Genomic DNA, 27698 nt, shown 5'->3' on the forward strand with positions numbered 1-27698 from the left:
GCCCCTCCACAGCATACTTTAAGCACAGTTTAAAAGTTTCTAAGTTTCTCAGACAGTTACTGGAGGCACTTGGTAGTTGTGCTGCCCTGCTCCCTGGCTGATGCCCTTGTGGGCAGCAGGTGGGAGGTGGTGCAAGTCCCTGGTGCTCAGATCTGCCCTAGTTCTCCTGATGGAAGCAGTGTGGAGGTGCTGCAGTACCTGCTTGCCATGCTGAAGCTTGGTCTGTGGGCTGAGTAGCTAGAAGTCAGTTTCTCTGGAAAGAACTCTTTCTAGATGATGCATTTTTAACTCCCCCCCCCCCCCCCCCCCCCCCAAATTGTGGGCATTTGGTTTTGCTGATTGGTGACAATGTGAAATATAAAGCTTGCGACAGTCAACTTTGCAGCTCAGCAAAATCGCCTTTGTGTAACAAGACACTACATTTGGTGCATGGTTGTTATACAGTATATAGGACAGCCTCTGCTTTTGAATTCTAATTTTTTTCTTTCCTTTTTCAAAATGAAACGCGTTTTCGTTTTGAAAATGAGTCAACATGACCATTCTCCTTTCCACACTGATTTGCCCAATCATCACTGTTATCTGAAGTCATCAACTTACTATCACCCATGTGAACCTGTCCGAGTCCAAAAAGAATTGCAAACATAAATTCAGCACTCTTGCAATGCAAGAGTCGTAAAGAAATAAAGGCAGAAAAAAGGCAAAACCTTCATGAGCAGACAGCTGTGAGACTGTTGGTAAGTGGGGTGTCAAGGGGACGTGATCAAGAACAACCAGTTCCCACAGGTTCGTGGCGTATGTAGTGGTACTTGTGTTTGTCTTACAACGGTGAAGTTTGTCCTGCAGGTTGGCCCCATGTCACGCAGGGTAACTGTGCAGATTCCTTGGCCACAGCTACAAGTGCCCATGAGGTCTGTGCCTCAAGTGTCTGAGGTCTGTGACTAGGGCAGGACAATGAACAGAGCAGGAGCCTTCCCTCTGGAGACAGAGCTACGTGAGGGTGCGTGTTTCCCCAGAAATAACCTGGTCAATGGCAGAAGCATTAGCATTAGCCAAATGCTTCCTTCCCCCTTTGGTCCATCCTCAGGAGCAATGTGAATGAGAAGCCTGGCCAGGGAGTCGTAGCTGAAGCTGATACGTTGGCTGGTGTGAAGACGATATGTCTTGGGAAATACCAGAGAAGGGTTTGGACAGGCTGGAGACCACAATGAGAGCTGGATATCTTTTATCTTCTATTATTGTCAAATACATAAAGAGACCTGAATAGGAGATGACAGTGGTGTAGTGCAAGTTGGTTAGCAGCCACCGAAGGCGGGTGGAAAAGCATCTGAAAAAGCCAGAGGAAAGCAAGGCTGTGGTTTGATTTAGCCTCCTCAGCCTTTATTGGGAGCGGAGCCCTGTGGATGTCACCCTGGTGCCAGGAGTGGTGCTGAGCTGGCTCGTACCACGCAGTAAAGCCAGGCCTGCCCCGAGCCATGTACCCTGCAGCAGCGGGGATGGAGTGTGAGAGTGGAAGGGAAAATTGCATTTCTCTCCTGCTGGACACGTTGATATTCAGCATTTTTTTTAAAAATACTGACTTTACATGAAAGCTCAAATAAGGAAAAGGTAATGGAAGTAACATTTTACAGAAAGTTTTAAACAGCATGTTAAAAAAAAAAAAACCAGCAGAATTTTGAAATGTTTAAAAATAAAAATATTTCATGTGCTTATTGCTTAGGACTAACTTGAAAAGTTGTGACCGTTGCGAAGTGACAGCCTTTCTTTGTAGGAATAAGAACTAATAATAAGAAATAAGAGACCTTAAGACATAGTGCTAGGGAAACACCACCTTGCGTCATTTTTTAATCAAGGGTACATACACGCTGCCTTTATACCTAATATGTTTATATCTACCTTTCACATATCCTAAACTTTTATCTACCAATGACCTCATTAGTGTAATAAGTTGGAAGGCATCTTTATTTTCTAGAATTAATATAACTCTTTCTGTTTTTTGGACACTAGAGACCTACTTTAATTTTTTAAAGCTGTAACAGAACTAGTATTTAACTGGTTTCTGCACTTTAAATGCAAAATATTTTTCTTCTGAGGCTTTTGAAGGAGGAATGTGCACTTCTAAAATATATTAGAGTGCATGAATTGCTTCAGAAACCTTGTCTAAGGGTATCGTTTAATGTATGTGCATTAGTGCATACTTTGCTGTGTAAGGTGGTTATGAGGTTAAAAGTTCATTTTCTGTGTGTACTTCTAGATTAGCTAACATTTCCAATTTTAAGCTATGAATGTTGTCACATTGCCAAATTTATGCCCTTCGACTGTAGCATAATTGTACTTTCAAACATCCATAACACAGTTTGGTATTATCTTGAGAAAAGTAGATTATTATCTACTGAGTTGCATTCAATTTACACTGTTGGAAACAGTTGATGTTTCTGTGGTTTTGAAGTGTCAGTAGCGACGTTTCTCAACTAATCTTAACTGGAAATAGTAATCTGTTGATAGTACATGAAGTTTTAGTTCTACTACAATTCCTCATTTAAGATATGGGCAAATCTCGGAAAACATTTCATTTTCTGCTGCAATCACAAGACCTAATCTACAGGAATTACTAGATAATAGTGCAATTTTATTGCTTCTCCAGAAGCCAGTTCAGTTTCTGTATTTTCATATTTCTTAGCAAGAGTGAAAGGTTCAAGAATTTTGTTCTCAGAAGCTATGCTAGAGTTGTTTTTATGATCTGTTTTGCATTCCCTTTTACCCTTTGACAGGCCATCAGGAGCAATCGAGAACTTCTGCATGTTATTGTCAGCCCTGTGGCCATCACTGCTCTCATTACTGATCCCCGCAGAATCATTTTCCCACTCTCTCAAAAACTGCAAAACTGCTGCTGCATTTTAGAGAATATATTTTGAGAGAAAATTCCCGCTGCAGATGTAGTCTCTACTACAGTGGTGATCACATAGGGGTGCAACTTAGGCAAGTGAAAAATACTTTGTTCAAAATCCTTCTGTGTCCTGGGTTAATAGAATACAGACTGCTCCCTGAGCAAACAGAATAGTGAGCCTATGACATGTAAAGAGCATTTGAAGAATATATGGCATCCTGGCTTCATTTTTTTTTTGGTTTTTTTGTTATGTAGATTAGAGCTAGTCTTTATCAGTGTACGGTGATACCATTTTTGTATAGTTTGCAAAGAAATAGCAAGTGTCCTGTTTTTAAAGACAGTATGTGAATACAAATTGCTGCTTTGTGAGATCAAGTACCTGGACGCTGGGGTCTCGAACCGTTACACTGCTTGAGCAAATGAAACATCCTTTGGGAAAAGCTGGGTCTGAGTCGGAAACCCATCAAGGGAGTGAGTAATGGCAGTGCTTCTCTCAGCTTCTCCCACATCTCTGTCTCATTTTGGCTGTAGATCTGCAGGTGTCTTCCACCTGGTTTGGTTTTGGTTGGGTTTCGATTTGTTTGTTGTTGGTTTTGGTTTTGGTTTTTTTTTTGTTTTGTTTTTTTTTTTTTTGGGGGGGGAGCTCAGCAGGGGGAGGGGTGGAGGGGGATTGACTCTTTCCGCTTAGATCTCTGCTGAAACAGTTCTTGCAGGAATTGTCTAACGCAATTTGCAATTATTCTGTCCCTTTCTGAAGTTGTCTTCATATGGCCTGCCCTGCAATTCAGAGCAAATCAGCAGCATTGCCCAGGTTCAGTGCACCCCCCATCTATACCCTTGTTGAACTGGTTAAAAGTTTTCAGTCTTTTAACACTTTCATCAGTAATTTCTGAGCCGCCTTTAATCCTCTCCCTTGCTACTATCATCAGGCCTTGTATCACATATGGCTCTTATTCCCTGGTTGTAAAACCCACTGATATCAACACCTGACAAATCATTCACTGTTTACATGGATGTAACAGACCTTTTAACTTTTCTTCCTTGAATTTGTTTTCTTTACATGGATTACAAAGGGGGGAAAAAAGTAGCCTGAGGTAAGATGTTTTAACATCCCAGTGTTCAATGTGAAGCCACAAGCATGATGTCTGTTTTCAAGTGTACAGTTTCTTGCAGCTTAGTTTCATGTGACATCTAGGCTACTAAAGGGAATTTTACCCTAATAACACACAGCAGACATTCAAGCATTCCCCTGCATCCAGCGGAAAATAAAAAACACCACCTTTCTAATACAACTCTAAGGTCATGTTAACAATTTTATTCATTGCTCTGTATTTGCATGTATAAACAGCTGAAGATTGTCATCCAGCTTTTACCCTTTTCCATGAATTGGTTTTGGTATTTTTTATTTTTCCCAAGGGTAATTGTCATTTTTCATATTCATATTTCATATTATTCAGATTCATGTGCAGAGTTTGTTGTCTTCTGCTCTTGTATGTATTTTGCTGCATACAGAGAAAATTTCCCTCCGTTGGGGGATGCAGGTAGGAATCTCAGCCTGCCATGCTAAATCAGCAGGTACCGGTCACCGTCACAGTCTGGCAAGATGTGTGTTAAGAATAAGGGACAATAGAGAGGGGGGGAGGAAACAACCAAACAAACCCCCAAAACAACCTTGACAACATCACAAGAAATAATGACTCGCAGCTGTATTGCCCTGTGGACAGCTCTTAGAGGTTAGTTTCTTCAATTTATTGGTATGCAAGAGACGTGTGTTTCCTTTCTGTTCGGAAGGAAAGCAGTGCATCGCTTCCCAGCTTCCCCTCCAGGGTCAGTGCTGGGGCTTGCAGGGAGAGCCGGGCAGTCTTCGTAATTCAGGCAAGGTGGGACAGGAAGGAAAAAGACCGTTTCTGTGTTGTCATGCATGATGAGACAGCTTGACCTTAGATTTGATGAATTTAATCTCTTTTTCCCAGTTGTTAATTTGTCATTTTCTTCCCTTCTTTTTCTTTTCCAGTAGTTGTGAAACAACTACATTCATATAAGTATTTTCAGGTAGCTGCTGTTCAGTGTCTCACTCCTTCAGTATCCAATTCTTCACAATTTTCTTCCCACTCTCATAGAAACATTTTTTGGTTTTAGAGTTATTACCCAGATCATAAACTCCTTACATTCTTTTTTCCAAGAAGTGTAACGTCTTGTTGGATTGATCTGTTTTTCTCGGGTGAATTTAGAAACCTTAACATTTTTCGGAGGAAATCAGCTCATTCTTAAATTGTATAAATACACAAAATGCTTGCTGAGGAAACCTTGAAATAGATTCTTGTGTACGCAAACACGTATTGGCACAGGAGAAACACACAGGTGTCATTTGGGCAGGAAGCAAATGCTGGATACAGCACGAATAGCAGGATTAGCTCTGCAGGAGCACTGCCATCTCATCTGGTGTTGGAAATGGCACTGGGTACTATTAAATTCTGTGGTAGAGCACAATCATTTCCTGCCAAATGCAAACATATTGTTTTTATCTTTATTAATATTGATCATTTGTATGACCTTAACACTAGAAATGAGCACTAGCAAATCTCTGCATGGCTCAAGATTTCATTTAAACAAGAAATACTCATGTGCCCCCTTTCCTTAAATGACCCTGGGGGATAAGCAGTTGCCTCAAAGAAGTTAAAGAAGGTGAAAGCACTAATTATTGAGGAACTTGAACCAAATGTAATTAAACTTAATTAAAAGTAACCTCAGATAAATAACCACATAAAAATCTTGATTCATCCTCTGAGGAATTCAGTTCATTTACTTCCTAGTGAGACACTGAGTATGACTGAATATTAACTAAATGTTTTAATGCAGCATTTATAAATTTTTACCTTGTCTTTACCCATACAGTCCACAACCAGGATTTCATCATGTGTTTTCCTTAGCATTTTAATTCAGTAGGACTACTCACATGGTTAATGAAGCACATCGATGTTTTAAGTCTCTGTAAAAGTGCCAGACTTTTACAAAGTGAGAGTCTTGTAGGGACATTTTGAGATCTTGGGACACAAAGATTGGTACATGAAAGTGTTGCATATGTCTCCATGTCTCTCAAAATCTGTCCCCCTGGGTTTCATTAATATGCACTTAATATATCTGATTAATGAGTGAAAGAATCAGAAATGTCAGAAATGAGTCAGCTGAACAAAGTTAATTCTCTAGTCTTTGTGGCAGTTCTAGATCTTACCCTTTTTTAAAAAAGCATTTTACATGTGATAACATAGATTGCATTAAAATACATAAACATAGGCAGCATAAAAATCTAGTTTGCAAGGCAAATGTTAATATTATTTTACAAATCTCCTAAAATCATATCGGTACATAGCAACAAACAACTGTAAGACTTTTTCCATCCCTCCCAGTTATTAAGCCAATATTAAGATGAAAAACTGATCCTATGACCTATCTGTGCTCATTTTATATTTCAAAAATGTCATCAAGTAATATTTCTGGTACCATGAAAATTCGTTATGTCTTTATGTCCTTTCCATAATGCAAAATGTATTGTAGAAAACGTGAAGCCTTTTTAAAATACAGTGAACTAAATTTCATTCATTTTAATACTTTGTAGGGATTTGAATATTAACTTCTACCCTGCCTCATGCACTACGTCAGTAAAAGAGCAAACCGACCCCTTATCCCCGAACAATTACTCAAAATATTTTCAGAAATTTTGTTGCAGAAGCTTCAGACAACAATAATTAATGAACATCTTCAAATCTCTTGTATATCTCGAAAGGTCAAGGGAACAGCTGACCTGTCTTGTAATCCTCACTGTCAGTGTCAACTAATCACGCATTGGCATGGCAGAGAAGTCTAGCTGCGCTTTCTGAGTTCTTTATCTGTACGCTTTGCAGGCTGCAAGCACTGGTGGTGATTTTGCAGAACTGTCAACCATTTGTCTAGTACAACATCATGTTATAACGAACCAGGTGCTTCCTCAGAGGGTTTTAGCTCTAATATTTCATTTTAGCCCTTAATTAGAACAGATTTGGAATTCCAACCACCCTCCCATTTGTCTCAGAGTGCTTTCCAATGCCCTTGTTTTAACTATAAAACCCCAAAGTGTGTATATTTTTCTGTAAGTCTCCATAAGAGTGTGTTACATAACGTTCTTCAAGCGCTGAGGAATACTAAATCAATGAAAAAACAGGTCATATATAAGAGGGTATAAGGGTCATGCAGCCTTAAAAGCTGATGTGTCCTAATAGGAATCCTTTATCGTCTTTGCTGCTAAACAAATAACACTGATCCAGCTGTCACTGCAGTAGAGGTTTTTATTGTGCTGTGCAAGGAGGCAGAGGCAGAAGAGAAGCTGAGACCACAGAAGTGCAGCTATTAGAAAACAGCATCTTTGTATAAAAGGGATTAATCTCAAAGTATAGATTAATTTTAGAGTTATCAAAACACAACTTTTAAGGAGTGTTGTTGCACACATTCAAGTACTGTTATCATTCTTCATAAAAATTAAACCATGAGATTCTCAAAGGATCTTTTAAACCAGTCTAAACTGTCTGTCAGTACAAAGGATGAAGCAGTTGGCATCCTGGAAAATAGGAGAAAACCCAGGAGAAACTGGAAATATATATGCTCTTGAAAACAGCTAGTTCTGCCAGAGCACCAGCATTTAACCTCCTTCCTCCCAAAGCTCGGCTGAGGTGAAGCAGCATATGGCTTCTAGTGACATTAACCCAGTATGTTTTGTTAAATATATTTAGTTCCTTTAAGAATTTGCTTAAGAAAGTATCTTACTTTTTAATTCCCGCCCTAAATCATACTTCAGTGCAACGTCTAAATATCCAGGGGCAGAGAACAGAACAGGTTGGACGTTCCAGCTATTACACGTGTCCAAACTCACGCATGCAGGTTATCTCACTGCCTTCCGACACTTGTATAAGGCTGCTTTCATGAGGACAAAATCGTGCACATCTGAGTTGTCATTACTTGGATACACTATTTAATTTCTGAAACATTTATGCTTTTATGTTGTTTTCTAGATTCAAAAGATGGCACAAATTTCAGTTTAGGGCTCCAAAACCAGATGAACTGGCAGGAGTCCTGGGCGCTGTGGGGTCGTGGAGGGCGTGATGTGAGGACGGCTCGGTGGCTTGTTTGTGGAGCCAGATGGAGCCTGGCTGTTGGTGTTCAGCTGTAGCTGACAAACCCATCAGGTCATAAACCAAACCTGCAGAGCTTCTCTGGGGTTTTCTACCCCTGTGCTCCAGGTGATGCTACTGGGGAGGGGGCAGAAGCTCAGACAGCGTCACAGCAGCCTCCTTCAGTGCCCCTCTGCTGGGTTGTGCAAGGAGAGTAATAAACCTGGCTACACGGGCGTACTCCTGCAGGTTCATGCTGGCTACTTCGGTGGATTTTGGGAAGTTGCATCATTGTGGCTTGCTCGGTGGGTTTGTAGAGCGGTGCTGTGCAGCCTGCAGCAGGCACTACTGGGGAAGTGGTGCAGGGGGTCATCTGGGCATTGCCCCCTACGCCCAGCAAGGCTCGCGGGGGACTGTGACTGCAACAGAGAGGACAAGCTTTCTTTTCATCCTACGCAGAGCAGTGAAGTTGTATTTACTTGAAGCTCCCCAACACTCCCTATAGTAGCCATGTGCTGGGTGTTTGCATCAGAGCATGGTCCAGCCCCTGCAGCTGCCTGGGCTGGGTAACCCACCAGCTGGCGATGGCTGGTGATGGCATCCAGGGCAAAGCAGAAGAGGCAGGATCTGGGAAAACCTACTTGAGGGGGTCGTGGAGGTCATTTAGTCTGTCCCCATACTCAAAAGCACTATCAACAGTACTTAAGCCATTCTTGACAGAAATACTTATTTTTAAAAGGTTTCAGCGATGGAAATTTTGTGTCTTTCCTAGATAATTTGCCTAAAGTGTCCATGCAGAGAGACAGTTACTCCTGGTGTATAACCTAAATGTCTCCTGTAAGGCTTTAAACACATCACTGCCGTGTTATGTTTTTACACAAGCATGAAGACTGATTTGTCATATTATATTTCCAGCCATATTTTGTCTACTTGAAGACAACTGCGTCATAAATATAATGAATAGCTATTTACGGAAATAGCTTTTTCACCCAGCTTTGTCACAGAGGGGTACAAGTATTGCACTGAGTTTAACAAAGGGAGCCAAAATGTGTTTTTAAAATGGTTTACCAGGTGTTTAAAAAAAAGGTCAAAATTCCCCCAAACCAATGAAAACCCAAAAGCTCTGAAAACATCTTTATTGTCAAAAGTTAACTTTAATAGCTTATAAAATAAATCAATATGAAATAAAGGAATACTGAGTGTTTTCTTATTTGATTGTGAATTAAAAAATAAGTTCTAATTTAACAGCTTTAATACCTGAATTATTTTTCAAATTTTCAAAATCTGTTCATTATGTGACTTTGAAATTCAAAGTATTTTTGGATCTGTTATAGGATTGTTTTACAGTTTCAAAGGAGGGTGCTGTTTGCCAACTAGTCTGTGTGAGTTCAAACAAACTATGTGAAACCCCAAAGTCTGCCTGTGCTCATGGCTCACGTCTGTCTGCTGGTGGGTTTGAAGTAAGATGGAAAGTTATTATCTGGAAAAAAAAAATGTTTAAGCCCAGATGACTGAAATGAAAAAGGTATTCTTTTTTGAACACGAAAACTGTGATGGCAAGGCAGATGTATAGCGCTTTGCTGCTGGTTTTTTTGGGTTTTGTTTGTTGTTGTTGAAAGAGAAACCGGTAACAGTAAAACAGGCCTTTGAGACAAAATATCTAGCAAACACATCTGGAATCAGGTGTTGAATTGGGACCTGGGGAAAAGAACCTTAAAAACTCTCCACTTCAAATTTGTATGGATGCACTTGAGGCTTTTTTTAAGTCTTCATCAGACAGAGAGTAGAAGCAGCCCCTGCCCTGCTGATCTCTGCCTTCAGGAGGAAAGCACAGGCAAATAAGTACGTGGTATTACAGTCCATACCTACTACATCTAATGCAGTAGAGTTAATACTAGGTGTAATGACACTTAACCATACTACTTGTTAAGTATGTGCATCTGTGTGCGCATATAGATGTATGTGTGTTAATGCCGATATATGCATTTTTTCATATAAGTATAGATACATATATATATATATATATTTCATACATATATATATATATATATATTTCCTATCAGAAAAGTAACAATTTAATCAACTGATTCCAGTTTATTTCTGTTCTTGCATAAGGAGTTCTGCCTTTTCTGTCTAGGATATACTGCTCATCTTGTTTCAGTTAGGTTTGCATAAATGTTTAGAATCTTAAGAACTAGATGAGTTGAAACTAAAATTAATATGCAATATATATAGAATGTATGTTCTAAATGGAAGTTATCCTAATTACATGCATCTTTAGCTTGCTTTGGATGTATCTAAATTTACATTTTTGTTTGGATGCAGAGTACACTTCAGAAGTTACATCCCCTCTTTGTCCCCAGTTAATATGCTTTGGTTCACATTTCAGGGTGCTTTCAGGGAGTGCACGGACTGGATGTGCAATTCAGATGGGATTTCATCCCATCCTTTGGCATGAAACTAAACTGAAAAATATGGTCCCGAAACATGTTCCCTTAGCACGTAGATTTGCACTAAAAAACTACTTTTATAGGGCCACACTATTTGCTAGCATTGATAGAACTTTTTAATGCCTTCTGCTGCAAGACGTTATGATATAATGTTTAATCTTTTAGTGACATGATTTTTCACCTCTTAAAGCTTTATAGCGCAAAGTAATGAAGATGAGAAATTTAATGAAACTAATAAACACTGTAGTTTATGTGCTGGTTTTGTGGCTGAGGTCTACAAATCTTCCCTATCTTATGCAACGTGGTTTTCTTTTCTCCTGAATATGGCTGGTGAGTGAGGCAGTAACAGTGCCAAAAGAGGCTGAGGTGTTCCAAGAACCGGCTCTAGAATACACCTCCAGAGCCTAAGCTCAAAAGAGCACTGGTTTGACGTTCTGGGTTTGCGGTATGCTACCTGTGTTAAGTTGCTTAAGCTACTCACTTACAACTTTTCTTAATCAGTGGCTTTCAAACTGTGGTCTGTGGACCTCCAAGAATCCATTAATTATTTTGAAGGGGCCTGTTCAAATCATAACCTGTTCTTAGTGACTTCTCTCTGCAGGGCTTGTAAGTTGGAAGAAGTTGACAATTACTCTTTAAATGGCCTGGCTGTATGAAATGTATCAGTCGGCAATCACAACTTCATCCTGTGCTCCAGTTTGATTTTCTGGAAGTTCCAATGAAATGTCCCTCAAGATTTCCAGGCAAAGTCAACTTTTTCAAAACCGTCTTGCAAATTTTTGGTAGCATTTCTGTTAAATACAGTCTTTCACTAAAATAGTCTTGGTTAGAACATCTGGTTTTAAAGCACAAAAAGGAAAAAGGGAATATTTTGGGAAGCAAGTACATTTAGTTTAGATTAGAACACAAATCAAAGAGCGATGGAAGAGTACAAGCATCCATTACTCAGGCAGGTGCCACCCTGAAAACCTTCTTTGGTGATTTGCTCTTCTGATCATTCCGCTTCAGACAGAAAGAGAATAGGCTTTGTTTGTAAGGATTTATTAGATGAAGCATAAGTAAGACAGCTCTCAATTTGATTATGTTTTTATGAGATACTTGTTGCCCTGTGTTAGTGTTAAATGTTTTTCTTAAGTCTATTTAAAGTCAAGTACTTTGATGATAACTAGTTTACGGTTAAGCATTTATTTTAAAATTATATATATATATTTTATATACATAGATATTTATTTTATTATAAATAAATAAATGCATTTATTTTCATGGGCTTCTGTGTTTCCTGGAGCTTTCAGTGATCCGCGTTGGGAGGGGTAGCTGAGGAAGTGTTCCAGTCCTCCTCTCCATCCAGCTGTGTTTAGGAAGTACTGGAAATCCAGGCGTTGCTGCATAAGAAATGGGAGGATTCCTCCTGTTTCCAGACACTAATGCAGCTTTAGCTTTCTGAGGTGTTTGTACAGAGTGCCTGGATAGTTGGAGCTCCAAATGTACTTATTTTCTTGAGAGTATATATTTTTTTCCTTCAGCCTTGTGTTCAGGACCTAAATGGGCTATTCATGTTTAATAAGGGTCTTCTAAGACAACTTTTCCCCAGTACGTGCAGTGTGCCCAGTGCAGGTTTTTTTATAGCAAGGTTAGAATTCTCTATCAAACTTGAATTTTTATTTCAACATATAGACAGCCGCTTCGCTGCTAATATCAAGCTAACAGAACTTATAATTTTTTTTTCCTATCTGTTTTATTTGTAAATGTTTTGTTTGCATTGGCACAATAGCCTATCCCAAGTATAGTCTTTAAATATATCCCAGTGGAAGAAGTCATTCCTTTTTCTTCTCGTGTTATTCTGAACCAACCAACACTATTTATATTAGCATTCCAGGTAAGTGATTCAAAACTCGCACAGTTCTCTGGGATCATAGTTTCCTATGTTGTTAATTCAATTTAGTATATATATCTTTCAAACTGATTTTGTCTTTTCCATTCAGTTTTGTCGTACTTTGTCGTACAGTTTTGTCATAATTTGATGTTTAAATAATAACATCTGAAGGGAATCCCTTATCTCTGATATGTGTTTTTCATTGCTGTAAACTGGTTTGCCCTGTTGTTGGTGTAGTCTAAACTTAAACACTTTGCTAGTACCGTCAGTTCAGTTTTGTTATCCTCAAAACCCCTAACTGGAGGTATCAAGGCTGGTCACTAAGCAAAATTTCACAGCAAAGTATTGATACATATTTCTTTTCTGCGTTGGAACTGAACCAAAGTCTTTCCACCTTTTTTTTTCCATAAAAACCCTGAGAAAAGAGCCTAAACTAAGTGGCTGGGCAATAGCCTTTAAGGTTAAGACTATGTACACTTGGTCTGCAGTCTCGGAACAGTGACATAAATTTGGAGACTTTTGTAACTCCATTTTTATATATCTTGGTTGAATACAAAGAAACCTTCAACCTTAACTAGAATTTCATTGTGGACATTGATATTTGTACTGACATGAAAAGATACATCAAAACTGCTTGTTTTTGACAAATTTAAGTATTTTTTAAATTTGATTTATTTTTTTTCAGTATCTCTGTAGAGACAGTTAAATAATAATAAATATGTGTTTCTTTATGGAATAGTTATAGGCTCTTGCTCTATGGAATATGTTATCCTGTATTGGGAACCTTAGTTTTTGACTGATGGTCTTTACTTCTTTGGTTAACCCCTAAATATAGATTACTTCAAGAATTTAAGAGAAGACTAATTATTTCATTTAATTATTTTGTCTTTTTTGAGAACGTTTTTACTGTCTCATACATTTAGTAATGCCTGTGAAGCTCTTTATGATTGCTTATTATTATGGGGTAAGTATTTTTGATGATGTGTGAGAACACTTGTTTTGCAAATTCTTGCTGGGTTGACAGCAAACGTATTTACTGGAAAGATATTTAAGTGAATGTAATTGCTCTTTTAGAAGTGTTTTGATGAAAATACATTGCACTGGTTGTGTTATAATATGCTACCCTGGTTTTTAGTTTATGCTTACAAATGGCCTACTTCTAGGTTATTCAAGGCTGCATTACAATTTTATTTAGTGGGTATTGTGTTCTTTGAAGCTTCCCTATTACAGACTTATTGATTCTTGCCTTCCAACTTTTCTGGCTAGGTATACAGTCTGTCTTTCTGACTCTCTCTCTTTCCCCTATTTCCTTTGAACCCATCACCTCTTGAATGAGCTAGAACAAGTCCTGTAGTGGTTTGGAGGTTTTTGTGTCAATTGATACTTTTATTGCAATGTGGAAATCTGGAACTGCAGATCTGGGCATACCACACATATGGTGTCTCTGTAAGAAGCAACAAGAAAGAAAACATAGGTTTATACACAGATTCTCAGAGTGAGCAAGGAAAGCCTCATTTAGGTATCTCTCAAGGAAATATGGAAATTATACTATGTGCATTGTGGACTCAGAAAAAAGCAGGTGTATCACTTCCAAAATACAGATGGAATGAAGTAGAACAACAGTTTTCAGGATGGTTTCACTCTGGTTTTGCTTGACTGTATCGAAACTATCAGTTCTCTACTGTTCCCCAGCACAAAGTGTGCTTAGGGAGCAGATTCATTACTGGATGTCAGTGATACAACTGAATGATGTAAGTTTAAGACTTGAGCTGGCTTCAGTAACAATACTTTAACAACTTGTAAAGTGCAAAATGTGCACATTGTGTCATATGGGACCTGCAAATTAAATAATTGTTTCCTAATGTAAAGTGACCTACATCTGGTTTCTACAAATCTGTGTTGGACTGCAAAAAATTAAATCCCATAGATACCTTCCCTTCATTAGAGATGTGTGTGTCATTGGCAAAACTGGGTTGCTTTTAGATATTGTTCATTAGATAGGTGTCCAGGTTGCCAAGCACAACTTAATTCTCAACTAGGGATATGAGGTAATGAGATACAGAACCTTGGGATGAAATATAAAATCTTCTCACATATTTTCCAAGAAGAGATTCTCCAGAACGACTATTTCTGTAAGTAAAACTCAGCTAGGACATGACCTTGCAAGCACTGTTGAGGAACTGCACTTGAACTCTACTAATAAACACAGAGAACAACTCCCAAGGTCTGATTCTTACATTTGAAAACTGTATTTTACCTTTTGAATATGTGGCTATATTTACCAGACATTTCTAGCTCGGCGCAATATACAGTAAAACTATGCCAATGGGATTCAAGGTTTTCCCTTGCAATCCCTAAGAACAGGATTTGTGATTAAAATTCCCGCATTTGCCTTTCTCTATGGCAACAAAAAGAAACAAAGCTGCACAGAGACATTCTAGAAATAGTTGTATGGCCCTGTTCCCTTCCATTGCCCTGGTGGAGTTAGAAGCCCATCCCTTGGACGGATCTTTGCAAAACGCCTGTCCTCGGAGGTGCCAGCCAGAGGAATCTTGCTCGACATCCTGCATCTCTTGAAGTTGAGTGAGTATTTTAATTAATATTTCTCTGCTCACAAACATTTGTGATCAGGCTGAGAAATGTGTGGATTTATATGCTTTCAGGGCTTACAGATTTGTTTCCTTCATGAATATGTCAAAAATGTGTAAATATTTAGTATTGAACTCTAAAGTTGACAGTTATATAACTAACCTATAGGGACAGTATCTTCTTTTTTTTTTCCCCCGCTGCCCCACTGGAGTCCTTATATAACTAACTGATATATCACAAAGCAAGGAATTGTAATATTGTTTTCAAATATATATCCAAAAATCACTTTTTGTGAATATACAAGCACCCTAAGCCTGAGACGTGTGTAATATAGCCATCTCCTGCCAGCAAACCCCGTCTGCATGGCTGCTTGCAGAAACGCATGTGTTTCTGCAGGACGCAGCCTGACTTACTAACTAGAAAATGTTTTTCACGGTTGAATAAGCCCTTGGCGGGTATGAGAGAAACACAGAAAACTTCCTATTTGAAGTTCTAGTAATTCCTGCCACTTTGCTGTTAGCTGTGGCTCTGCAGTGACACCGTGGGCTCTGCCGGCCGGTGGCCTCACTGCCTTGTGCTGTCCCTTATTGGGAGCAGTTCAGCATCTGATGATCATCACACAGAGGATTTGGGGAAGGGGATTTGGGGAATATTAATACTTCGGTAACTGACAGCTGCTCTTTGAACTGGTTTTACAGCAAATTATATGATACAGCAATGAACTTGTAACATTAAGTATTACAAGTATCTTTACAGCTTAAAAAAATCTTGTTAAGGTGAAGGGTTGATTATATTTATTGCATAATTTTTGGTTATTGTCCCTTTTCCTACCCAAATGAAAACATCTGATAATGTGAGTACCACCACCTGTGATGTTCGTAACAGGAGTCCAGCTCTACTACTGGAAAAGCTGTAACTCAGAGCTGCGCAGTTCAAGTAGTATCAGTGCTGGAGCTGCAGCTCAGGAGCAACATCTTTACAGAAAGCAATTAAGTAAAAACTTTTTATCATGGGAACTGTTGTCTTTCTGATGACAAAACCGGTTTGACTGACTAAAAAAAAATTACCTCTGGGGGCGTTATGAGATTTTCCTAGGGAATGTAAATGCCACAAGGTATTCTCAGCTTAAAAATAGAAACGTGTAGGTTGAAATGAGTAGCTGAGAGGTATGTGCTGTAGGTTGGGACTTAGGAATACAGATGTTCACAGATTTTTAAAAATATGTTTTTTCTGATTTAAAAATTACTGTGCTGCAGCTTAAGACTGTATGGTTGGTAATTATAATCCTTTTGCTATTCAAAGCAGCTTTCAGAATCTCCTTAAAAGTATTTGAAATCTTGAACAGATATTCTTCTTAGCTGCGCAGTGCTTGTATGCTTCTTTCTGTACTTGCCCAGATTTGGTTGATATTACGAGAAACGTATATTGAAATGGTGTCTGTGACCTTAAAAGCATTCCAGTTTCCAACAGAACATGAGCCTGGTAAACTGTCAGATCATGGTGTCTGGCTATTTGTGGCCTTTTTCTCTTTTCTTTTCTTTTTTTTTTTTTTTTTTTTTTTTTTTTTTTTCCCTTCCCCTCTTCCTGGCTTTCACCAAATTAAATGATTAAAAACTTCAACCAAATTATTTTCTCCTGCTTCCTACAGTGAAGTCTCTTGCTGACTGTCTTTCTGAAGTGCTTTAACCTCCTCTTATATATCTTCCTCTCCTTTCTCACCTTCCCTTTAGGCACAAATATATTTAGGTCTTTTCTGTCATACAGTTTCCTTTCCTTTTAATTTCCTATGCCTTCTTACTTTGTTGTTCTAAAACTTCACATATAACATATATATACCGTATATATTGCTAATGCAGAGCAGGCTTCTCAAGCTAATTTTGAAATTACTGGCAATTAATTAAGTGCATAAATGAGTCCAGCACGGGCTGAGTGCCTGGGTATTTGCTCAGCTGTCCAGGTTCTTGGGCAGGTGTTGTAGCCCATGGCTCTTGCACCCAGGTTGCTCGCAGTCTCTGATGAGATGGAAACCCAGGCTGCTGTGACTTCAGATGGTCTGACTATATGTGTGTTTGAATTACTTCCCCACTGTTTTTTTTCTAAATCCTCTTCACCTTTGGATTCTTCTTTTCATCTCCCTTCTATAGAAAACTTTTTAATCAGTCTTTGTTGACCTATTTCTGGTCAAATTTTAAGCTAATAAAATCATGTTCTCCTTCCACAAGTGTTCGGTAATGTACTTTTGAGATATTTTATGGAAGATACGGTCATATTAGTCCTCTTCTGTATTTCTGAATGTTCTTTAAGGCCACACTGTCAGGTCCCACACTCCTGTGGTGGGGGGTTGGCTCACCTGTATTTTCCTGCACACTCTTTTGGAATAAGATAATCCCATTTTGTGATTTCATCTGCTTTTTCTATGCCAAAGGAGTTACAGCCCTTTACATTCTTGACTTGTACTCAAATCTTTATAATCTCAGTTTCAAACTGAGTATGCGTTTTCTGTCTCGTGAGTATGAGACTTTGGGGAATGACACACACGTGGCATATGTTCCTAGTTATGGCAGAAAATAGCTTCGTATTAACAACTTGGTTACTCCTTTGAAATTGAATTTTCTGACAGATAGGTCCTATGTTAAATATAATTTTAAATGAGTACTTCACATGTCTTGGAATAAACCCCTACTACAAATCATATATGGATATTAAAATTTCTTTTGTGATGCTTTCAGCCTGTGCCTTTCAATAAAATCTCAGGCGTATTTTTTGGCAACATTGAGAACCAAGTACTATCTAGTGAAAGCGTAACAGCAATCTTAGACCTTAACACTATTTTCTAAAGCTCATATGAGCATTGCTAATCAACATTAGATGCTTTAAACTATATCTTGCTACCTAGGCATATTATTGTGAAGTCTTATGTGTGTCTTATTTATATTTCTTATTTTCCCCATATCTATAAAGTCAATACTGTGTCACTCTGTGTAATACAATAAGGACAGATAGTCTAAGTGTGTAGTTAGAGAAATATGTGGCTCTTTTTCTCCTATGATTGCATACAGTTTCTTCCTGTAAATTCATATAAGTCTTTCTAGAACTTCTACAAAATCTGTGTGACATAATGGCAGAAGAAAAAAAATATTCTTTTTCCTTAAGTATGTACAAAATAATTCTACAAACTTACACCGATGGAGATACAAGTTTCCTTTTTTTTCCCTTCTTTTTTTATTTTTTTCCCTATTAAAAGGGAACACTTCTAAAATAGTTTGGAAGCAAGAACACAACATAGTTCAAAAAAATGTTTCCTGACAGATAGGTTATCTCTTGAAAGGCAGGTTGCATTTTTAAATCCAGTTTCTCTGTAAATCTCTGTTTAAAAACATCTGGCTTGAAATCTTACTGTTGTAAGAACTAGGTATTTATTTACTCCCTCAAAGTTACTGGAGCTTATTCTTGTAATGAGAATGATGTGCATGTTTTGCATTGATTTATCTGGCACTTTTATCCCATTTCATTTCTGTGGGACTGTAAATAACAAAGACAAAATTCTGGGAAAGTGATGGTCAGCTTGGTTCATTGTTTAAAGAACCGGGTTTTCCTTATATTAGGCTAGATCCACAAAAAGAGCAATTTAATTTCTGAACTGTTGTGGCAAGTATCTACCTGCAAATCTTAGATATTCAAAAACCTTGCTCAGCTGCCGCTTGAACTCGGGGATATCTAGTTCTTTACGTTCAAACTCCTTGCATGAAATCCTGCTTCCTCCTAACCCCAAAATACTGGTAACGAAGTACTGGGTTTTTCTGATAGCTTAGGACCACTGTTCATCTGACGTGTGGGATTATTAAATGAGGGACTCGGCTAGAGCAGCCAGGAACACCCGTGTTCGGGGTGCTCAGGAGAGGGCATGGCTGGACAGCCTGCAGGGATCTGCAGGGCAGCGAGCGAGAGCCCTGCTGCTGTTCTGGCAACATCTCTGTGGTCTTCAAAATTGTGGAGTTCTGCTCCTTTGAGAGAGGGGGGTGGGGTGGGGGGGGGAGGAAATTGTCTCTCCCATATCCCAGTTGAATGTTTTAATTTTGAGTCATACTGATTAAAAGCTGTCTGCTTCATGCTACCTGTCTACCTTGAGGGGTGGATGTACCTCCCAGTGTGTCATTAACCCCGGCCAATGGATCATCGTAACCACTGCAGCAGTTTTATACAACAGCTGTAGTTTTATAGAAGCCGGATTGAATCTCAACCAATAAACCATAAAGTAACCCATAATTTCTTCTATCCACCCAGAAGACCAACTTCTTTTTTAGACCATGTTTATCAATTGATTTCTGTACTCCTGGCCCTTACTCCAAGAATTCCTTCCTCCCCTTCAAATACCTTTCCTCTGTCTGAATTTAGCATTGTTTGATTGAATGAACAGAAAATAAATTAAATGTGTTTGAACGTATGTTGTTTCCACTAGGTTATGGAGAGTTTTGTCAGGATTTTAGAAGTTAAAATTCATAATTGTTACTTGGTGTGGAGGCTTGTTAAATTTAGGGACACCTTCCAAGAAATTGATCTAAGTTCAGTTTGTTTTCTCCAGATTTTCTTTCATTCTTACAAACATTTTTTTCAGCTATAATATGAAAAGTGAATTATGTTCTTTCTTTGTGCATAATCTGTGGGACAGGTGAACACAATTCCTTTCATTTTAACAGTAACATCTTGTATTTACATGCTATGTTAGACTACTCTTTTTCTGGTTATATGAACATACTAGGAATGGTATTGTTTATACTAACATGAAGATCAATACTGACAGTACATACACACAAAATTAATTTCATTACCCAAGACCATGAATATTTTTTATTCTTGCCTGTTGTTACTGGTTCGAGAAGTTTAGGCTTTTTTTGGTGAAGGGACACAGAAATATTACCCTTCAAGCCATTCAGGGTACAGTATGTTGGCACTGGGTTCAAGTGCACTGCCTAGCTGTCCTTTTGGTTCTCTGACACATCTCAGAGGCGGTGACTAGACCTACCGGTTCTTTGGAATAATGACAATGACTGTCTCGAAACAGGTCGCTTTCTGCTGTAGAGAGAGGGTATTCTGCTGGTCTAGTATTACTGTAAAGTTTACGCAGATCCAGAGCCATAATGGGACCCTATAATGAAGTACAAAGCAAAGCACAGCTTGTGTCTTCCACGTGGCTGATTTTGGGGGTTATGCTGATACAGCACAAATCAAAAAATTGTGGTTTAAGTATTAGGTAATGTTAATTATTGATTTTGTAGAAAACATCACAACACAAATTATCAGTAATCCATATGCACAAATCAAAGATTTTCAGCGAAAGCATAGGAACGCATGTTACAGAATAAAATAATTCAATATCACCCCAGTGGCAATGCCTAAAAGCGCTGCAGGGCTGAGCTGCCCCTCTCTACCTGGACCAGGGGGTCTTCGTAGGAAGAACTCCTCTTTGTGCTTTTGTGTGAGCTAGACTAAATTTCAACCATCTCAAAAGGAAATAAAATCCGTCTTTGACTGTGGCTAGGCCAGGCCATGTTTCTTTTGTGAGAAACAAGAGAAGAGGTATGCTGTTAAAAAGAATGGGATATTCATGCTACTTAATTCTAAATCACACCTAATGAAAAATGAGTAGTGAATTTTTGTCTTGTATTTGCCAAACCAGAATTACTTGTAATGGGAAACCACTTAATCCAAACAAGTCAAAATGAATCTACTGATTTGGAAAAGGAATCTAAAGTCAGACGTAGACCAATTAGTATGATTAAGGTTGAACAGAGCAAAGTTCATAAGCCCTTCCCAAAAGTAATGTTCTGCTGAAGGAAGAAATTGAAGATGTGGTTTGTAAGTTGCATGTGCAACTGGTTTTGAGTAGCCTAAGGTACTGAAGTTACCAAAAGTTACATAAATTCTTTCTTGGGTGCTATAAAAATAATTTCTTTAGCAAGGTTCCTGTACTGCAGATAAAGGTTCATGTGGGTCATCAGTCTAAGGGCACACCTGCTGGGAAAGCCCCTTCTGCTGGGAGTGGGCTTTGCCTTCCAGCTAGGTTAAGTGTAAATTTAAACTACGGAGACCGTTGGTAAAAGCTCCATTTATTTTAATTTTCTTCTGTTCACTTAGTGGAGGTTTAGTCTCATCTTTCTTCCTTTGACTTTTGGTGATTTTGTTACTGTTCATATGCAAGAGTAATTAGTTAGCTGGTTGATGAATTACAATGCTTATGTTACAGGGAAATATATGTAACTTAAAAAGAGAAATCAAATTGCTTGTTAGTTCCTTCTGGTGACAGGTGACAAATATACCAAAATTAAACTGCAGTCATAGGTGGAAGCAACACAGTTGCTGAGTTGCTAAATTCCCTGGTACCTGGGTAAGATGGAGAAGTGATGTCAAATGCCTACCTAGTTTGGTTCTTCATGAAAAATCAAAAGATTTCTTCCTTGGCCACTTGGGAGAGGAGGCTCTATTATTCAGATTGAGTTCTCCTTTTTCCTCTCCTGTTAGTTGGAATATCTCTGAATTATGTGATTCTAGTATGTGTATTTGGCTGTCCGCTATTATAAACTATCTTTTTTTTTTGGTCTTACTTCATTAAGAAGGGGAGCTATGTAGGTTTTATTTTGTGAATACTATTTAGGAAATGTATCTAAATTTTAAATGCATGTTACTTTGAAATAACTAGCAGATATGTATAAAGCAATTCAGAATTAACACTTCAGAATTAATATGTAGAATGTATCTTTTTTAATACTATTTTACCTGTAAGTATACTTCCAATTCTATAAGCGTGCTACTGTGTTTCTCTGTAAGGAAGAATGATGCATCAATAATAGGCTGCTATTTTTACTCAGTGTTCCCTAACACACTTCATTATTACATTTAAATACTAATATACTTAGTTCATGGTATTGTTTAAACAGGTGTTCTTTGTAAGTGCATTTAGTTGAGAACATTTACAGATTTCATAGAAAATTATTTCTTAAATCTGTTTTAATCTGTTTTCTTTAACCTTAATATAATGCCATTGCTTTGCATTGATTGATGTTGCTCATTCTTTTAGTCCTTGACACTTTTAGCGAGTCCTCCACATTTCTAGAAATGCTTGATGGCTCAGGTGAAGCTATAAACACTTCTGTTAGATAACAGAACTGGTGCTGCCTTTTTCCATTTGTTCAGCTTGGGTTTACCAAGGGTAGCGCTTGTTCAGTAGAAAAAAAAAATATGTCTAATTGTAGAACTTTTGTTCTAAAATTTCTATATTGATTTTGGTTTTTTTTTTTCTCATTTCCTCAGACATCTTTATTTCTACTTTTTCTCTGTTTTGCCATATTTCATTTAGCAGACAGTACTTCAAAAAGCAGTTCTATTCCTTAACCTTCTTGTCGTTTCACGGCACATTTTTCTTCCTCTGATAAACATCATGAACCCGATGTTTGCTTGGCTGAATGATGCTTAATGTTGTCTTTGCAGGATGTGGTACTGCAACAGGAGGAGCTGAAGATGAAGGTGAGGCTGAAGCTGGCTGGATTGAAGGTGCTGCCATCCTACTCTCTGTTATCTGTGTTGTACTTGTCACTGCCTTCAATGACTGGAGCAAGGAGAAGCAATTCCGTGGGCTTCAAAGTCGTATTGAGCAGGAACAGAAATTTACTGTTGTCCGAGGTGGACAGGTGATCCAGATCCCAGTGGCAGAGATAGTAGTTGGTGACATTGCACAGGTGAAATATGGTAAGTTCCGTCAGCTGCTTTTTTGAACCTTATTTATTCTCCTTTCCCTTTTTAACAGGATAGGCTCACTTCACTGGAAGTGATTGGAAAGACAGAGGATTATGTGGTGTCATTATTGTCCCTGGTAAGATGACAATTTGGCTGCTAGGGCAAAAAGGAGACCTAAGATACTTGCTATGAAATTGTATTAGGTAATTGATTTTATTTTTTTGTAATCATCACTTCCTTTCACTGATGAGGACAAGAACTGCTCATACAAAGGTAATTCTCTTTCCTAGAGGACTGCGCTATTTGGAATTTTTGGTTTCTGCCTGGTTAGGAGAAGGAGGTAGTGTCTGAAATGCTCTATGAAAGGGAATTGTGCCTCTGTTATCCCCCAACTTGGCAGGCTGCTCCAGAGCTATGGAACCTGTAAGCCCCCCCAGATCAGATGCTCCTAGTAGGTGGATGCTCTGGAATTATATGCCCTAGGGAAAGCACTATGTTCCAGCAAACAGGGGCTGAGCTGGCAAATTCCAGCCAAACGCCTGTTCTATCAAGCATCAGGTTTCCCCTGGACTTAGCTAAGGGGCAGGGGGGAGGGCAGGATGGCTGTTTATGAGCCGTTGTGAATCCCCGTGAAGTTTGGCAGAGAAACCTTCATGTCATGTTAAGAAGAGTACTCTCCCTGCCAAATCTCAGTGGTTATTGTGTTCCTCGTATGTTAAATGCGTGATGCGTTATGATTCTGGGATAGCATTAGGCAAAAAATATTTGCAGTACAAAGGCCCTTCCCTCTGGGATGCAATGATGTGGCTAGTATGGACAGATACCTCAGCAGTTCTTTCACTTTTGCTTTCATTTTACGTTTTAATGCAATTGTTGTTAATTGTGGGTGTGTAATTAAGATTATTATGTAATTTAAAAAAAAAAATCTTACTAAACCACTGTGGTTTTCCATTACCATGTTCTTACTGAAAGGTGATCTTCTACCTGCCGATGGGATATTTATTCAAGGAAATGATCTTAAAATTGATGAAAGCTCTTTAACTGGAGAGTCAGACCAAGTCCGCAAATCTGTTGACAAAGACCCAATGCTACTGTCAGGTAAATCTGCCTGAGTTCTTACTGAATTATCTTTCTGTTCATGTTTTGTTTTGTTTTTCCATGCCATCACATTTTGTTAGACTAGATACAACTACTCTTTTGAACACAGAAGTGGCCTTATCAGTCTGTCACTCAAAAGGCACACCCTTGTTTTTTTGATTGTGTGCAATTATTTCTGATCATCATACTTATTTTTATAAAGTGAGAAAGTAATGAAATATTTTCAGAGGAAAAGGAAAATATTACTTAGGGAAATAACAATTGTTTCAATTCATTGCATGCTAGTTTTAATTTAACCATTAAACTTCAAAGCCTTTTAAAGTATCTTTAAACACTTTGTCTGTATGCTAGATACAATAGAAGAAGAAACAATATGCTAAGAAGGAAATGGATATACTGTAATATTGTGGACTTGACTTCTATGATAAATTCAAGTTATTTTTAATACTTGTATTTTGTAGTATAATTCTATACAGTACATCAATTAAACAGAATGTGATTTTTTAATTCTAATAAAGATAGTTTCTAAATAAGTTGGTTGTCAATAGATTCCAGGTGGGATGCAATTTCAAAGTAACCACCTGCTGGTCTCATAACAATCGTCAAGGTGTTATAACCTGAAACAGTAATTTTCAAATACATTTGAACTTTTTTTTCGTGGAAAGGTTTCTCCTTGCTGTCTGCTTGTACAGTCAGCCAAGAGTCATCCCAAATAAAATATTTATTTGCAATGCAGCAGATAAGTACACATTCCTGCAGAAATCCTGCCCTCGTCCTGCCTCACTGGGCTGATGTTTCCCAAGCAACAACTGTTGAGAGATGCTGTTCAGAAGAGACAAGTAGGGACAAGTAAGGATGTGACAATTTTTATTGAATTAAGAGTGCAAATCCTTTCCAAATTTAAAATCAGAGAACTAGTTCACTGACTACAAGATTATGAGTGTTTGTTATGTAAATCATGGAATTGTGGTCTGGTAAAAAACTGTAAGATTTCGGGCAAAATCTGGCTGCATTAACTTAAGATGAAGAAGTTATTAATGTTATTTGTACACCTGCCATTGCCACAGACTTCATGTTACAAAAGACTATCTAATTTTTTTTTTTAACTTTAGGAAGCTTCAAGCATCTTTCTGCCTGAAACTGTGTATTTAAAATTCTTTTTTTCAAATGGCACAAAAAAAACCCATCACTGCTGAGAATAAAATCGCAATAAAACATTTCTTTTGCTCTTTTAGGAAAAAAAAATCTTTTGGATTCTTTAAAAATATTCTGGTTTTTATTTCTTAACTGTTTTTGCTGCAGTGTCTCTGCCAAATGTATGCCTTTTGCTGTTCATACTATAAACCACCAAGTTTTTCCAAGTTATAAATGTCTGAAAAATGTGTTTGCATATGTTCAGTAGAGGCTAATAAAGATGTGGAGTAGCTGCAAACTCTGAAGGCTGCATTTGTGCAGAGAAACTACCACGAAGAGCTCAGCATTTGCAGGCAGCACACATATAGAAAGGCTGAATAGGGGACAGTGCCACTTTCTGAATTCCTGGTGTCGCTCTGGATCTTTGATGTACTGTAAGGTAACTTAAGGAAGTGTTATGACCTTCACAAGTAGTGTATGAAACTACTGACAGTTATTTTTGCTAGATTTACAATAATTTGATTTATCCTATAGTACAGATATTTAGGCTTGATTTGATTATAGATGAAGAATTCTGTTGGAGATGCTTTTCAGTGTGTAAGCAGGAGAAGCCTGCAGTGATATGTTTGATTGAGGAATGGTAGCTCACTGCTGCTGTTTCTAACAAAATTTGTGATCCAGTGTTTTCCTTGAAATATTTGTGTATTTTTTTCATTTCTTTTTTTCTTAGCTGTTAGTTGTAATGTTTTCTAAATAGAACTTTATAACTGCCAGAAAAATCTTTATATTAAAGAGATAGGTTTAATAGTACTTTCTTACAGAAACTTCTATCATGAAATATAGACTTCTACCAATTACAATATTCTGTTGTTGAATTCTAGGGGTTTTCTCATATGAGGTTTCCATTGACTCATGTACTCTCACATACTCCTGAATTGATTTAGATCTTTTCGAACACCCATAGATTTCAGTGGTGGCTGTTGGAAAATGTGAAGGTATTTCCCTGAAAGGCGTGGTGGGAAGAGAAAGGGAAGGCAGTCAGGAGAAAAGACATTTTTGTCTTGTTTCCCAAAACTCAGATTTCTTTGCTATAAGGAGAGAAATTTGTCTTTATCGGGTTTACTGCAGAGATAAATAGTTCATACTCTTTATTTTTCTAACTATGTCATCTCTATTGTGATTACAAATAAGGTGGAAAATTAATGTGGTATTTTAGCAAGCACTGAACGCACTACTGTTCCATACTTATAGTAATGACTTTTTACTTGTGCCATGTTAGAAAATCCCTGAACTCTCTTTGCTCAGGAGCAGAGTTGATGATTTGAGATTACATCATGAAAAAGCTACCTTCTTCCTTAGATACACTGCAAGGTTTAACCCCAGTGATGTGGGAGCTGACGTGCCCACTGGAAATTATTAGTAGTTCAAAAACCAAAACCTTGGAAACCGCCGTGTCTTTCAGGGTGGGTTTGACTGGCTTTACAAACTGAGTTCCTGTTGGATGTTAGCTGAGACCTTTAAAGAAAAAAAAACAACCAACCAAAAAACCCCAAAAAACTCAACTGCAACAACACCAAACAGACCTTAAATTTTATTTTCCTCTCATCTTTACAACTGAGGACATCAGTAAGGTATCTCGAGGTAGGCTATTGGAATTTAGACAAATACTGTCAGGATGTTGTTTGCCGCTGTTCTCCCTTAAATATCTGCTGAAAATGAGGAAGAGTTCAGGTTTGACAGAGGAATAACTGGCAAAACGGGACATTTTAATTTCAGCCACAGTTTGTTTTGTGAGTCTAAATTTGGTGAAGGATAAACACCCTGCATCAGGAAGTACTGTTTTCACCATTGGCACCTGAAACATTTTTAATATTCAATCAGTTTCAATGACATAATTAAACTAAACGAGTTTCTGTGCTTAATGTCCTGTTTAATCACCCAGATAGTAATTTACTGTACTTGAGAAGCAATTCTAAGAGTTCAAGTGCTGACTAAACCAGATGGTTCATTTCCATCTGTATATAGCACATTTGGTACCATCTAGGAAGGTAGAAATCGAAATACAGGCTCTGATATACCTGAAACCAAAAGAAGCAGCTTCTCTCCTGTAGTTCCACTGTACTTCTTTCCAAAACATTTTCCTGCTTTTAGTTCATTAACAGAGATTCACATGCATGGTGTAGTGTAAGCCATTGCATCAAAAGATACCAGCTGAAACAAGACGGTGGTGACATTAAATTTCCTTGCCATGAGCATGGGCATGTATCAGCCAACAGACGCAGATGGCCTGGGTAACCAAACTGACTGCTACTCAGCTGGCTTGATGGACACTGATGTGCTTTTAAAGTTTTGTGTAGTTCAAAGTTCACAAAAATCCATTATTCCTAAATACAGAAGTTTTGAATATGACTCTGGCCTCAGTGTTGCATGCAGTGAAGTACTTGTATTTTGGGGTACCACGTATTATAATAATCAACATTGTAAATAATACCTTATTTGGCTTACCATTTAAAACTTTTTTTCAGGTATTTAGATTAATTTGATTATGGTATGCAAGAGTAACACATACCTGCTTGTATGCAAGAGTAACGCCCCCCTGGTGTAGTTCTCACTGAACTGAGACTGACAGAATGTTGCTTTATCCTAACCTAACTTTTACAAATGCATATTTCTGTCAATGCACCACCAGGATTATAAAAAAAAGAAACCAGAGCCTAATCAGGAATGAATAAACAAGAAATCTCTTGGTCATGGTGCTTAGCTAGATTTTTAAAATAAAAAGGAAGCTGGGACAAGGA

At 38.1% G+C, this 27698-nt stretch overlaps 1 protein-coding gene across 13 annotated transcripts in view; it reads left to right on the forward strand.

Annotated features, from left to right (window-relative positions):
* The window catches only part of ATP2B2 (ATPase plasma membrane Ca2+ transporting 2), a 432200-nt gene that overhangs the window by 304618 nt on the left and 99884 nt on the right, over window positions 1-27698 (forward strand). For all 13 annotated transcript variants that reach the window (XR_008732091.1, XM_055709424.1, XM_055709434.1 and 10 more), the window contains 2 exons: window positions 22423-22680; window positions 23641-23766. Coding sequence is in view for 12 of the 13 variants with exons in the window: in XM_055709424.1 (XP_055565399.1) it covers window positions 22423-22680; window positions 23641-23766 (384 nt within the window). In the remaining variant the exon portion in view is untranslated. The remainder of the gene's footprint in view (window positions 1-22422; window positions 22681-23640; window positions 23767-27698) is intronic.

Source organism: Falco cherrug, chromosome 4 (assembly GCF_023634085.1).
Source record: "Falco cherrug isolate bFalChe1 chromosome 4, bFalChe1.pri, whole genome shotgun sequence".
NCBI classification, from domain to species: Eukaryota; Metazoa; Chordata; class Aves; order Falconiformes; family Falconidae; genus Falco; species Falco cherrug.